The sequence below is a fragment of the Oculina patagonica genome, chromosome 10 (assembly GCF_052425735.1).
Source record: "Oculina patagonica isolate OP01 chromosome 10, crgOcupat, whole genome shotgun sequence".
NCBI lineage: Eukaryota > Metazoa > Cnidaria > Anthozoa > Scleractinia > Oculinidae > Oculina > Oculina patagonica.
Genome location: NC_135767.1, coordinates 3,326,319 through 3,342,088, shown reverse-complemented (window position 1 = coordinate 3,342,088; position 15,770 = coordinate 3,326,319). Strand labels below are relative to the sequence as shown.

The 15,770-nt window shown below is 36.5% G+C and overlaps 1 protein-coding gene across 3 annotated transcripts; it reads right to left on the bottom strand.

Annotated features, from left to right (window-relative positions):
• Window positions 1-1,406: 1,406 nt before the first annotated feature.
• Window positions 1,407-13,907, bottom strand: LOC144667405 (adenosine receptor A3-like). Of its 3 annotated transcripts, none has more exons than XM_078528803.1 (2): window positions 13,723-13,907; window positions 1,407-2,730 (listed from the first exon to the last, which is right to left on the bottom strand). In XM_078528803.1, the coding sequence occupies exon 2, from the start codon at window positions 2,694-2,696 to the stop codon at window positions 1,671-1,673; it is 1,026 nt and encodes a 341-aa protein (XP_078384929.1). In that variant the 5' UTR covers window positions 2,697-2,730; window positions 13,723-13,907; the 3' UTR covers window positions 1,407-1,670. The 3 variants fall into 3 exon arrangements, with proteins under 3 accessions (XP_078384929.1, XP_078384927.1, XP_078384928.1); XM_078528801.1 differs by lacking the exon at window positions 13,723-13,907 and adding an exon at window positions 8,349-8,652; XM_078528802.1 differs by lacking the exon at window positions 13,723-13,907 and adding an exon at window positions 2,868-3,094.
• Between the last annotated feature and the right edge of the window lie 1,863 nt (window positions 13,908-15,770).

Below are 15,770 nucleotides of genomic sequence, written 5' to 3'. Positions count from 1 at the left end.
CAGCAAAAAATCGACAGAAAAATAACAATATTCAGCCTGGGCCAGAAAAACAATATTCTCATATATAAAAAAGAGTGTACTGGGAAATATGAAAGCGCGAATGAAATACTTTAAATATTGAATTCTTGCCTTCTATCAGGACCTTCTAATGTAATTGGAGGAATTCAATTAAACCCTGGCAGAAACCAATATAGTCGTCGATCGTGTCGACATTAGAGACAGAAAATGACATTGATAATATAAATAAAGTGATTTATTGTAATACTTTGTTGTGTACTGTATTTCAAGATTTAACTTTATCCGTGAGCTATTTACATGAATTGGGAGTCGGTGATTAAGTAAGTAAATCCGAGTTTCAGTAAACCACGATTTGCCGCATGCAATGAAATATCACTTATATAATGCTTTCGTTTCAAAATAAATCCCATTTGTACAGTATTTAATTTTTTTTAAACACATATCTTACATCACGGTATCTTATCCAGCTTGGATCAAAAAGAGAAAATAATCTTCACATTTATTGCTGGGTGTTATCAACTGTAACTATTTCATGTGCGACTTGTACATCCTTTGTTGCACTGAAAATCGATTTACACATTTTTTGATAACTATATCATTCTATTAAAGTCTGGATTACCCATGAGCTTAGGCGATCGCTCGCTGAAATTAATGGCACAACGTTTATACTTGGGTTCAACGAAAATAAGCCGGGAGTGAGAGGGATTTGCTGTTCGTAAATCGGACAAGTTATCCATAAACGATCAATCTAGATAACGATCACTGTACCCAAAAAGGAGGAAAAAAGAGAAAATGGAAGCGATTAAAAATATACCTGACGACCCTGCTGTACGGAAACGAGCTCTAAACACAGTGTATAGTATTGTAAATGTGTTTGATACTATTTATTTTATCGTGGGAAGTGATTAACTAAAACATGCTGTCCTTTGTTTTATAGATAACATCAGTTATGTTTAACGATTACTACCCATATCTAGATCTCTTTATGCGAGCTACATAGTTGAAAATTACTAATGAATGTAATCTTAGCTACCTCAACAAATGATTTTTAAGCATCGTATAAAGGTCACGTTGTCATGTAAATTAAGTAATGATTTTGCAGTCCGATGTGTTTAGTTTGTTTTTACTTGGCTTTTTTTTTAATCTTCATCTATAGCATGTTGCTCAGATTTCTTTTTTCATGCAGACGCCTTTTTATCTCACGGTTTCGTTTGATTTTGTGACCACGTCTAGTCTATCTTGCCTACAGCCAGCCCGCTTACTGAAATATAACTGAGGCTATTAAAAAAAAACGTTCCCATTCATGGTGCCCTTAATTTCTATACCTTCCAATAACCCGACAGTAGTCCCCATGCAAGGGAGGATGAATGTTGCGCTGCTGGCAGTTGCGTATACTTAGGGCGCTTTCCATTTGTCAGAACTGGCCGCTCGGGCCTCTAGATTTGAATGTAATATGGGCCTTTTCCACGAGATTTTCCCACAAATCCACCATAACAATGTATAACATTTATGTATTGACTGATTTTACAGAACGAATCTGCCTAACAACGGAATACTGTTCTCGAATATACCGTTCTGGCTGGCCAGTTCTGACAAATGGAAAGCGCCCTAAGAAATCGCGTGTTCCCATCCAACTCCACCCTACAAATTAACTAAACAGCGGTTGACGACGCTTTCGAGGTGCGAGTTAATTCTGAATCATTATACCGCTGCCTTCTCTTTCTCCTTAAACCCGTGGCCTTGCGGAAATCAGGCTTACCTAAGATATACAAACATGGATTGATAAGGGACGAGGAAAACCTCAACCAAAGCAACAGAACTTGCGCTAAATCGCTCAAATTAAGCTGAAAAAAGTCGTTACCCAGGACAGACTCGAGTCGCATGAGGTAAAACGGCCCCCAACACACAATAAATACAAGCAACATTAAAAGGAAGATGGTAGCCACCTTCCATTCCTGTTTGGTGCTTCGCCGCGTTTCCTGCCATCCAGGTGTGTTGTGTTGCTGGATGTTCTTGCTTTGCCTGTGAACTTCGTACAAGATTCGACCATAAGTGAAAGCCATGAAGACCACAGGGATTCCAACGAAGGCGAAGAAGCAGAAAACATCGTAAATGATAACCTGCCTTTTAGCTTCTTCGGAGTGGTCCTCCGTGGCCTCTTCGTCCGGATCGTACCAGGCGAGTTGGACGAGCGACATAAGAAGAGAGAGAAGCCATATGAGTGTTATGACTTGGAACCCGCGTCTCTTGGTGACCCAACTCATGTAGCGCAAGGCGTAAACAATGCAGATGTATCTGTCAATAGTCATAGTCAAAATATGCAGTACCGTCGATATAGACGTGAACCGCATCGCTATCATTCCCGCTGTACAAATTTCCGTCTCTTGGATAATGCTGCAAGACAGAAACAGCGGGATGGAGATGGCGCCCGTGCAGAGATCTGATATGGCCAGACTTGACAAGATGTAGTTTGTCACAGTTCGCAGATTTCGCTTCAAGACCACCAGTGTAATCACCCAACAGTTGACAGCGATGATCAAGACGGCAATGGCAATGGGGAAGATATCGCTTTGGACGCTAAACCCGGGCACGTAACCATTTTCGTCATGTTCGGGGTCAGGATCATCCGTTGAATTTGGACTACAGTTTTGCGTTGTTAAGCAGCTTGGCGAGGCCATTGTTGAATACGGCGGTCTCACTCTTCACAGTAAACTGTGAAAAATTAAAAAAGAAGAAAAGATCAGCCGAGTAAACTGATCTATGTTAGCCAGACCTAGCCAACACCTTTGTGAGCTCCTGCTCTGAATAGCTTAAAGAGCCAGGCGTTGTGGGACCGCAGGATTGATAACCTTGACAAAAACTCTTTTCCTAATGTCTTTTGTGTGCATTTGCATTAATCCTTTTCTGACATTATTTAACTAAAGAAAGCAGTATTTTGTTTTGTGAGTAAAAGACGAAAGCAAATATTGACATGTTGTATACAGGCTTTTAGAAATGACATTACTTTACGCATACTTTACGCAGCTTTTGTTTAAGATCTGAGATCAATTACAACATTGTACAGACCACCTCGAAGGCTACCGGAACATTTGGACGGGAAAAAATCGACACAACTTGAAAAAAACTAACTAAATAAAAAGGAATTGATCAAGATAAGGAATGATGTCTTTTATGAACGCAAAAATATGTAGACGTTGCGTAGTATTTTTTTGCGTGCGTGATAAAGAAACTCCTGCATGAAACCCTAGTGAGTCAGTCAAATGGAATTTATTTAGCAATACTTTCATGTGGCGCTGACTAACTTTTTATGTCTGTGGATGAAAACCTGCCCTGTAATGGAGTGACCATTCATGATGTGCTGCTTGTTTTTTTTTTTTGTTTTTTTTCATGTATTCTGTTTAGTTATACGAAGTTCGAGATTGTCTTTTGAATCAGTAGGCGTTCAAAATTTTGTGTAATTAATGTAAATTTACTTATCAAGGCAATGTATCGAGCTCTGAATTGGCATTAAGGTGGTCTTTTCCCGCTAACTCAGCTGAATGTGTTTTCATTCTGATGTTTTTTTCTCCGTGCAAGCCAAATGCCCAAATTAAGTCCATCAATTATGAGCTATTATGGCTCAGCTTATATAAATTATATGGTTAATTCAATTGGACAGGTTTTAAACTGACAAGCTTTCTGCTTTGATTTATACCAACAAATTAATGTTTTCCAGTTATTTATTGTCATCTCCTAGGTGTAATTCAATTAGGAGCCGGGACACAATACTTTTAATAGCCTTAAAATGTCGCTTTTTGGTGTCATTAAAGATGCGCGTATTGTTTATCGTAGTGTAAGATAGGAAAGATGAACGTTTATTCGTTTGTCTCATGACTAGCTAGTTGTTGATCGCGACGTTTCGACTGCAATACTGCTAGTCTTTTTCACGCAATGAAGTCAACTAGTAGTATCACCTAGCTACTAGCATGTACTAGCATCGCCTAGTAGTATTGCAGTCGAAACGTCGCGATCGACAACTCAAAGCGACTCCATCGAGAGACAAACGAATAAACGCTCATCGTTCTTGTCCCATTTTCACAGTAATTAATTTTCAAAGCCGTAGCACAGGGACAGAAGAAAAGATCGACCAAGATAAAATGTACGTGTCAAAAAAATGACAAAAGATCGATGATTCGCAATCTATCAAGACGATTATCACGAAAACCATTTCTCTGAATGTAAAAGGCAGTAATCAAAAAGCATTAAAACGGCATTTGTAAAGCAAACAGCATTAAACGAAATTAAAATAACCCAAGTCATAAATGACCGAGCTTTAGCTTTGTAAACATACATTAACTCCTGTCCACATGCCATTCAAGACTTCATTTTCTTCACAAAATAACTAAATAAAGATACGATTAAATACAGAGCTGAAAAATTGCCGTTTTAGTGAAAAAGTGAACTTAGGGACATATTGCTTTCCTTTTTAGTGTAGTGTTTGAACTACACTCTGCGGTAGATTGTTTGGGAGGTGAAAAGTGCCGGGGAACGCTAGCTGTAATCAAGCATGCCATTCTCTCGGCTTTCCGCTGCGTCATGTTGCGCGCGTGTCACCTCCTCGATCTCAGGCTACTTTCGGTCGTGTGTGATATATGAGATTTCTCGCGTTGCAGCTACTTGTCTTTGCCGGGGAACTGAGAAAGCAAATAAGTTTCTGATTTGTAATTGAAGCGAGTCGAACAGATTTCCACATAACAATCCGTCACGCAAATGAACATTTCTATTCCTTCCTGTGTTTTTTGGCGGATATTTTCTAGGTTTTCCGTGGACAAAAGTGTGCCGTGTGAAATCTTCGTAGTGAAAAAAAATATTTACTGCTATTCCATCTGTTGAAAAAAAAATTTACGAGTTTGATAGGAACGGTTATATAGGTTGGCTTCGTCAGTTGGAAGAGCTATCAAGTAAGGGCCGAAAATTTCGAAGTCCACTTTGACTGGTTTGTCAACTATTGTTATTCAATGAAGAGAAATAGTTATTGATATATTGTATTCCACTTTTCGATTTTCATTGTGATTTTCTTGTCCGTGACATTTTCTTTTGGATTTCGCGTTCTGTGTCTACATGTTGTGCGGGGGGGTGGCGCTTTGCCCGCCGGGCTGGCGGCCGGCGCTCGGTGCGCTCGCACGTCTGTTCGCACTCGGGGCCGTTCTTAGCACCGTTGAACGATTGAACGGAGTTAGGCATTTTTTCCCCAATTTTATCTTTAATCACTATCAAAAAGATGTAATTTTTGTAAGTAACATTCGGTCAGGGGAGGCTCTCATGTAACGGTCCGCTTCGGCTTGATAGAGGTGTCATCTGCTCAGTTTCATCCTCTCCGTGAGACTCGTTCTTTTTTGTTGCCGCCATTACATAGGGATGCGAACGAAAACTGTAAAGGGCTTCGAGGAAAACTGGTAATCCCTCATTCGATTTTTTTTTTTTACGAGCGACTTTTTGCGCAACTCGCAAATCCCGCCGGTATATGTGTTAAACCATCGAATAAGATGTATTTATTTTTCATCTTTGTTTAGCTTCCTTTAATAAAAATAAAAGATTTTAACTTGGACAAGAAAGATTTGACTGATGTCAGTTCCATTCGTCTGCTGTCAGTTTCTTTCCCATTTGCCTAGGCCTGTCATTTGCTTATATAAATATGCTTTTGGAAAGTGATATGCCTGTATTACATTTTGTTTGCTCTTTGAAAACGTTCTCGAATAGTTCATGTGAATTTATTCAGCGGAAACAACCGGCTGTTGACGGAATCATCAGAGGCTGAAAACAAACGTGAACTTAAATTTGTCTAAAGTTTTTTTCTTAATCGGACACATCAGTTCATGGACATAGTAAAACATTTTTACTTTACCCCCTGTGATTTGTCGCTAGGAGTATTGAGTTCGTTTTCATTTTATCTTAGGGTAGCAGAAAAACGATAGTAACAAAGAAATCTCCAAAAAATTTCGAGCGACTGTGTAGCGTTTATAAACAGTCATTTTAATGGTGGTTTTAAATGGTGAACAATGGGCCAGATAGAAGAAATATGTCCAAATATTTCTTCTATCTGGCGCAGTGTTCACCATTTAAAATCGGCATTTAATATCATAGAAAAACGATACCGACTTAAAAGCAGTCTTAAGTTTAAAAGTACTCGACAACGCTGAGGGTATTTGCAGATGAAAAAAAATTGTTTATGCAAGGGCTACAAATCTCGAACAAATATTGGTCTTTCTTCGCAAAATACGAAAGTTTAAATCGAATGAATAGTTTTCAATTCTAGAACAGGAAAGAGCCAAGTTTGCGGAAGGCAAATGAAAAAAAAATCCACACGATTGAAACATAGGTTTGTTTTAAGCTTGTGAAATATGATCCGTGCATTAAATAAAATTCTCAGTAAAAAGCTAAATACTATGCAATTTATAAATGAACTTGGTGAAAAACAGCTTTAGCCGGCCATTCATTCAATTATGTTTCTTAAAATTAAATTCGTTCCTTCTTAATGTCAAAAAAGCGCCTATGCAAAAATAGATGTCTGAGTTAAAAGTGGACGAAATTTAAGAAACGATTGCTTGTGGAACTAATGATTTTGTTTACTATTTTTAATTCTCCACTAGGTCGTCAGTTATCCTTTCTCTAATCAGCTGTTTATGAAAGCATAAAAAAGTATTCTTAACACAAAATTTTCTCTTTAAACCTATTCTAAAATCTCTAAGTTTAATTTTGGTTTCCATAAAAGCAAACATCATTGACCATTGACTCGCCTAAAATGTCCTTCCTGATAATGCTAAAAGAGATCGATTGAAAAGTAACTGTTGGTGAATAATCCATTTGTCGCTCGCTCCTGCGATCCACTGAGTCGTGGCTTTGAGCAAAAGAGGTTCTTTTAAGGCTGCTTGGCAAGCCCCGTTGCTGAGCCCAAAAAAATAAACAAAACTACGAGTTGGTTATTTCGATAGAGAGCGCATCGAAATTTGCATATAATTTTCCATGTTTCCTGCAACAGAATTGATCAAATGACTGTTTCTTTGTTTGCTATACTATACATGCAACAGCAGGCGAAGGTAACACGGGTATAGAAAAACATGAGGCGATGTGAACGCATCGTAAACAATCAGAAAAAATCGAAGCAAATCCTAGTGTATTTTGTCGACTTTAATCTTTCACCTTTTTCAGCTTTTTGCAGTAGAAATATGAACGTGGTGTCAAGCGTGAGAATAGTCGCGCAAGCTTGCACCCGATTGGCTAAGAAAGAAGTATATCTTCGTTCTGATTGGCTGAGATCCCGTTACACGCGTTTTGTTCCAATTGCGAAATGCAACAAACAACAACAAATAATTTCCTTCGAAAGTTGTGTATACAGACTCCTTGCATTGGTCTCGGAAATTCACTGGAGATCAAGAAACCTTATAATTGCAAATCTTCACTTGGCAGGTCAGTGCCTCTTCCGCCGTGCTCGGCAGGGGTCCTTCCCCTTTAATTTCATATTTATTTGATTTATTGTATAAACTATACGTGCTCGGACCTCCCTTGTACCTCAATATGAAAACTAAATAATATAAAGCGAGGTTTTCACGCGTTGAATAGAATAACTCTGTTGGATTTTTTTTTCATGCTCTGTGACCTGATAATAAATTATTGCAAAGAACATCTGTATGTACAACACACCGATTTTATTTACATACATATATTTATACATTTTTTTTACTCTAAGCTGATAAGATGACAACTCTGTGATTAGAATATCGAGGAAACATTATCCTTTAAAAAATCGTGTTAAATCTTTGACATATAATGCATGTGAAACGTATGCTAAAAGAAATGACGAAACGCAAGTTCCAATCAAGACAGGATATTACTCAGTTCGAGATAATTATATGATATATAACTTAGAGATGAATGTAAGGCTTATAAAACTGTAATCTAAAAAAGGTGACTGCAAAGGTAAACTGGGTTGTAACGACGAAAAGAGGGCCTTTGCCAGAACACTATAAAATACTGAAAATTATTGTGTGGTGAGACATAAAAGGCATACGGTCAGATAATTTGGTTATCCAAGAATTGAACTAAAGGTTGACACCGTGTGATAAAATAATACAAAAAGTGCGAAATAATTTGCAAAAAAAGTGACGATTTTCTTCTGACAGATGAAAATTATCGCTTCAGCTTGTTTCGAGCAAATATAAATTTTACGCATTGGAGAATACTGAATGTCCAATCACTAGAGTGGTTATGCATTTAGCACACTTCGAAATAATCATCGATTCTCTCAAAGTCATTATAAATTCAGTCGTCTTGTTTCAGTTTTGGACTCTTACCTTCTTAATGATTTTGTGGACACGGATTCACTAGCAAACTGATCTGTAAGCAGCTTTATGTCCTTATTTCCCGGGAAACAGGCGCGGCGGATAAAAACAACGGTGTCGATGGAGGTCTTAATCTGTTTTTTGTGCTTCCTCTTTGGAGAAACGTTCAAGACTGAAGCCAACAAGAATAAACACCCCAGAATTAATATCCTACAGGAAATTAGTTTGTCAATATTCGATTGTTTCTTTTTCATTCTGTCTTCATTAAAAACAGGACGTATCCTGAAGCAATAAAGAAACGTGTTTAAATTGATAACAGCTTCCATTTGACAAATTACATTTCGTCCACAACTTGAAAAAGGCCAAATATTAAAAAATAAAGAAAAAGGGCAAATTTGGTTTTGGGAGATATGCATGGAAAATCAGTTTGTCACCTGAAACGTGGTGTTACGGAACATTGTTACAGTAAAATTAAATTGCGTGAAAAACCTGTTTGAAATCTTGATCTAACATAACAGAGATACACACTGTTATTGTCATGGAAATCTATTTAAAACAAAGATATTAATATTTCTGCAACACGAAGCTGCATGTTGTAAAAAAAAAACGATATTAATAATAACAAAACTTTCAATATCATTTTGCATCAGTAATGTATACATAAAGTAAACGGTTATACTATTGCCCCTCGCCTTTGAAGATAAATAAAATTATGAAGGCGAATTTGACAACAGGAACATGGAGAAACATTGTTTAATATAATGATATTCGCAAGTTATCTTGCATTTACATAAACTAAACTTAATATTTGTCTGTTTGACTGTAGTTGGTATGGATTTCATGCATGGAATACAATAAGTTATTGTATAAAACACCCACTGGTGTCGCAAGAACTTGCAGCTGAAATAACCAAGTTATGCCTGTGGCTTGAAAAGTTGCACGTTGAATATATAAATTTGTTTTTTACTGTCTTATTAAATAAACTAAAATACGGTACACATCTTAAGAGTGAAAGGTAGTTTTATTCACCTTGGTAAGTCCTGATTGTTGGGCGTTTCGTTTAGAATATTTTTAAAATGAATTAAATTATTTTTAAAAAAATTAGTTGATCTTCGGTCGCATGCACCTTGCTTTCATATCATTAGAAGATTTGTTTAAAATAGATCAAATGTTTCTCAACTTAATGTTATACATGGGCTAACCCTATTGCCTAAAACGAAAATTATTTTACGTATTATAGAAAGTATTATCATGTAGTTCAGCACAATTTCTCCATGTTTCCTAAAACTATACTTTCAAAATCGTGGAATATTGCAATTGATAATAAACATGCGTCAACCCTATCGAAATCGAAAATTATTTTTCATATTATAGAAATTATTTCGTCTCGTGCAATTTCTCCAACACGTTCCTAATACGTAACTTTCAAAATCATGGAATATTTGTAATAATCCTGATGAACAAACTATATGTTAGACTCTATGTTATGCATGCGTCAACGAAACCTTAGTAAAAACGAAAACTGTTTGTCATATTATGAAATTATTTCGTTCAGCACAATTTCTCCAATACGAAAACTATACTTTCAAAAATCGTGGAATGTTTGTACTACATAATCCTGATAGACAAACTTAATGTTATACATGCAACAACAAAACCCTACTGAAAAACTGTTTTTATACTTTCACTAAAATATGAAATATTTGTTATAGATAATTTTGATTGACAACCACTTTAATTTTCTTAATGCCCGTTCTGAGAATTTGGTAATTCATCAAACCAATAGCCAACAGTTGATGATAATTTTCTCCTTACCGGTCTATTTGACAAAGTATTGATATGGTTAGAAGATTTTAGATTATGATCACTCCTCTTTTTACCGCGTTCTGAAAATATTAAGTACACCAACATTTTTTAATGGCATATTTAATGCAGGTCCTTATGCCAAAAAGTCCAAAATGTGTTACTAAAGCTATTGGGAAATTAGCCAAGACAAATAAATAAAGATATGGTATCTTATACGTGCCTTAAATTCTAATGAAGAAAGATTTATTTCGTATTATATAACTTATGCCGGAAAATGCAAACAGTGTTAGTCATCAAAATTCATCAGGGGATGAAACAATTAAAATCTTGTCATCAAGCCTTTTCAGTTCTCTTAGTTTGATTACCACAACAGAAGGTAAGACTCAGAAATCATCTAGCTTATAAGTCCATGTAAACAGTATTACTCATCAAAATCCATCAGGGGATGAAATAATTAGAATCTTGTTATCAAGCCTTTTTAGTTTTCTTACTTTGATTAGCACAACAGTAGATAAGAGTCAGAAATCATCTAGCATATAAGTCCATGTAAACAGTGTTACACATCAAATAAAATCCATCAAGGGATGAAATAATTAGAATCTTGTTATCAAGCCTTTTTTAGTTTTCTTACTTTGATTAGCACAACAGTAGATAAGAGTCAGAAATCATCTAGCATATAAGTCCATGTAAACAGTGTTACACATCAAAATCCATCAAGGGATGAAATAATTAAAATCTTGTTATCAAGCCTTTTTAGTTTTCTTACTTTGATTAGCACAACAGTAGATAAGAGTCAGAAATCATCTAGCATATAAGTCCATGTAAACAGTGTTACACATCAAAATCCATCAAGGGATGAAATAATTAAAATCTTGTTATCAAGCCTTTTTAGTTTTTTTACTTTGATTAGCATAACAGTAGATAAGAGTCTGAAATCATCTATCATATAAGTCCATGAGATAATTATGCATTGGCGTTAACAAATGAAAGATTATTTGATTACTATACCTGTAGCGACGTGGCAATATAAGAATTATTTGATATCTTCAGATAACAGTATGACATTAAGGGAACTAATGGACAAGAAAATCAGATTTTCTTGTCAAAGTGTTCGCAAGAAAAGCGATCATTCTATCTGATGACTGTTTAATATGATTCGTGCTATTGAAGGGCGAGAGTAATTGTATGCAGTTGCAAAACAGCGTGGGAAAATACAGACTTTTTAAAGCCTGCTAAAAATATCTGCAATCAAAAATCATTATTAATTCATGCAGGAGTATAATATTCAAATAATTTGGTTCTGCTTCAAATAAATATTTAACTTTTGGAAGCCTATTCTGTACATTTTGTTGGTATTTTAATGGAAAATGTGTTCGCTACCATCGATCGCAGCCTTAGAGACGCCATAAAATAGAGTTTATCTTACTACTTCCTTCTTTCGATGAAGTTTTGCGATAATCACGATATTATGACTAACATTATGGACACATTATCGAGTGTATAAATGACGAGAACTAAGGAAAATCACCAAGACGAAATATTGTCTCGATATATGACTAAATCTTCATTCACACTGGAAACTGGCTGGGAGGCCATTTAAAAATTGTTCAGCCATTTCTGTTAATGAAATGGTCAGCCATTTCTGTAAATAAGAGAGCTGACTTTTCTAGAAATAAAATAAATAACCATTTCTGGATATTGTAGGCGTTTCAATTCAAGAAAAGGCCGAAATAGGTAGTACAGTGAAAACCTCTTTACGACCGCCCAGTGACGACCACCCCAGCATCCGGGTACAATTTTTTGGGCAGAACAATTTTAATTTTTCTTGGGTTCAGCCAATTTCTTATGGAAATCCCCGTTAATAATCTGACCTGCTTGTTAATGCGACTAACAATGGCGACCACAGGCCACCATTAGGAATCCCGAAACGTCTATTTTCTTTAAAAACTCACCACTTAAATACGACTGCATGAATGGCTTATGACTTAACTTGCAAAAACTGGAAATAAGAACTGAATAAAAATTATACTTGCAGTTGCTATAAAATGCTGTGAACTTGAACTTAAAGTGCGAGTCCATCTCATCAAGTTTATCCTCCTACGCATATGTCCTTTGGGCTCGTCACGGTTCTTGCCCTGGGCATAGGGAGAAAAGATTGCGTGACGAGGCCAAAGGACTTTGCGTGGGAGGCCAAGTTCAGTTCTGCCTATCTGCATCTGCATAGTTAATATCGTACCCAGTGTCTTCGGTCTTTCTCGGTTAGTAAGAGCCGGAAGGCTCTGGAAATGAATATTTAATGTATCAAGCAAAGTAAAACAAACAAAGAAATAAGGGGGGGCCCCCCCCCCAAAAAATAAACAACAAAAGGAAAAAGAAGAAAAACCCTTTTTTACGAACCAGTCGAAAGTTGTTATTATTAAATCGAAGAGAAGCTTATTTCCCAGCTATGCTTATCTTTTCGGTCTTTTCGTTTAATATTAAAAATAAATAAATAAATAAATAAAATAAAGAGGAAGGCAAATTATATTCATTTGCTACTAAGTCACAACTTTTAAAGCATTTAATTTTTCTGCCCGTGTTTTTTACAGTACTTGTAACTTTATCGGTTTTTTGTTGTACGGTTTAGCAAAACTCGTTATCCGATTTGAAGGGGTATCGAATGGTCTTTGCGAGCATGCGCGCACAGCGTTTTTCTTTGCGAGCACGAGCATTGACAAAAGCTAGCATTGCGAGCAACGAGCACTTTCAAAAAACTACCTCACTAAGAAACCGAGCATGCGAGTACTTTAAAAAATGTGCGAGCATGAGCAAACGAGCACCCATTAAAATTTTGCGAGCATTGCGAGCAGAAGCTTAATTTTGCGAGCACTGCGACATCTTGGGGGACCATTCATGACCCCTATTTGATATGCAGATGACCTTATATCGAGGACATAACAGCCTGGATACAAGACAAATCTGCAAATTGTATCAAGTTGTGTTTTTTTTTTCACGCACGAAGCTTAAAGAATAACTGAAAGACAGAATGAAATAAATGGGACAAGGAACTGAATTCGCTTAAAATCCCCAGTTAATTTGTTTGCTACTGTTGGAAACAGAGACACGAAAATCCGTTTGCACTCCAAGCTAGTATATCAAGAGAAGTATATTTAACAATTTACTATGAGCCCAAGCTTTCTATGAGCGAATAGAAAACGATGGCGAGTAGTCTAATTGTTTTAGTCAACACTGAAGGTTTGCAGTCCAAAAAACTTCAATTGCATGTATCTTTTAAGCCAAAAAAAAAAAATTTTTTTTTTAAAAAAAAAAAACCCACACCAAACCACCCTCCTCAAAAATTAAGAACAGGGAGAGAACAAAACGGAATCACCAATTCCTAAAACAACAGGGCTGAGTGAGTACTTTAAATGAAAAACACTCAGAAAAATACTACTCTTGCGAAGAAAAAGAAATGCATACAAAACAAAACATGAAAACTCCATGTACATATGTCCTTGTTGAGAGATTGGCAAAGAAAAATGCTCGTACATACCAAACGTATTACGACAGTTCAAATTACAAAAATCAAACAAAGCCTTACCACAAAGTTCGACGTACGACTGTCGTCTAGTGCTCGATCTATCCCAAGTTTGTTTTGACTGGGTTTGACTGCCGAAACTAAAGCTCGCCCTTCGAGGAAGTGTTGTGGATAAGACACTTCCTTGTTCCTGCTGTACTCGTGATCAAAGACCTGATACAAAAAAACGGCAAGATTAAGTTTTTTTCTGTCAATTTTGTATATTTTGTTTAGGGCACAGGTTTGTGCCTTCAGTCGTTCTGGTGATAACTGGTTATTTTATTGTATTATATATTTTCCTGATGCAAATAATCAAATAAATCAACCTGGCCAGACAAGCTTAATTTGCCTAAGGTTTATTTGAACAGTTGCCCAAAATATTACAATACATAATTGATAGCGTCTCCAAAGTGGCTTAATTCAACGATAGGAGCAAAACAAGGAAGTGATCTAACTCCGTCAAAACGTGGCTTGAGGTTTCATTTAGCCATTACCAAGACAAATATAGTTATAAACGGAAAAGAAATGCAAGCAATTGCCTAAGGTTCATTTGACCAGCCATCCTTTATGTTACAATACGTAATTAATACTGTCTACAAAGTGGATCAATTCAACGATAAGGCCAAAACAAGGAAGTGATTGACCACCGTCAAAACTTGGCTTGAGGTTTCATTTAGCCATTACTAGGACTATTATAGTTAGAAACGGAAAAGAAACTGCAACCAATTGCCTAAGGTTCATTTGACCAGCCATCCGTAATGTTACAATACGTAATTAATACAGTCTCCAAAGTGGATTAATTCAACGATAAGACCAAAACAAGGAAGTGATCTAACCCCGTCAAAACTTGGCTTGAGGTTTCATTTAGCCATTACCAAGACAAATATAGTTAGAAAAACGGAGAAAAAAATGCAACAAAAAGCACGCCGCTAGGGCAGTTAGGGAGATTAATTAACGCTACATGCAAAATATCGTTTCCTTCAATATCGAAATATAAAAATGCAGTACTGTTGTTGTGAACAGCGCAATGTTTAGTAATAAATCCATAATAACCGTCACGAATACCCAATGTTTAAGCAGTACTGAACTGGCAAAAAAAATGAGATACCTTGCTAATGTTTTCAAACAATTTTCTTAGCAGGATAGATATAAATTTTATCCGTAACCATGGTAACTGTCGTAGAAAATACGCAGGTCGTTTGTCAGCTGTTCACGCTTTGATGGTTGATTGACAACTGGGGGTCACAACGGCCGACCCAAGCCCCTCTTATAAGGGAATCTTTTTTTACGATACTTGCCTCATAAGCATAAGCACTTCACTTTCTGATCAAGCTACAAAAATATCAATTCTGAATATTAAAAGTACATGGTACGATTAACTTTCGCTATAAATTTGAGCCCGATGTATTAAATACCTTTTCTGTGACACAGGTTTGAAAACTTGATATTTTGCAAAGAATGTATGGGCTCATTAGCGCTTTTGCCACCCAGAAATTTTGCAGTTTTTGAACGCTTATATCTCCCTGAATATTATACACAAAAGGTAGCCTGCAGTGCAGGCGTTTTCCGTGGGCGTGTAGTCCGCGTAGTACTAGTTCGCGATCGAGTCTTGTCAGCCTCACTCCTACTCTCCATGATACGATTTCTCCTATCCCCAATCCTTTCTCCAATATGAATCCAAGATGGCACTCGCCCGATCAAAATGCATTAGAAATCGCTCGCTAAATACGCTTGCTTTGCAGGCTACACAAAGAGCTGAAAATTCTGTTTTCATTAAGTTTTACAAGCTCTTTAAATATCAGGAGTCACTTAGTTTATAGCATGATGCCTTTTCTAAGCAAAGTTAGTTGTATACTTGTGGTCACTTATGATGAGGCAAAACGTAATCAATGACGTCAGCCAAGATCGCCCTATACCGGAACTTCTTGTTTATGAGGAAAACATTCAATATCAAACGAGATCTTTCCCATTTAAAGACGTCAAATGTACAGCTGCTTCTATGGTTTGAGTTAAGAGTTGCCACAGCCACACATCAAACCTCAAAATGTTGCAAAATCCAAATTGACCGGTTT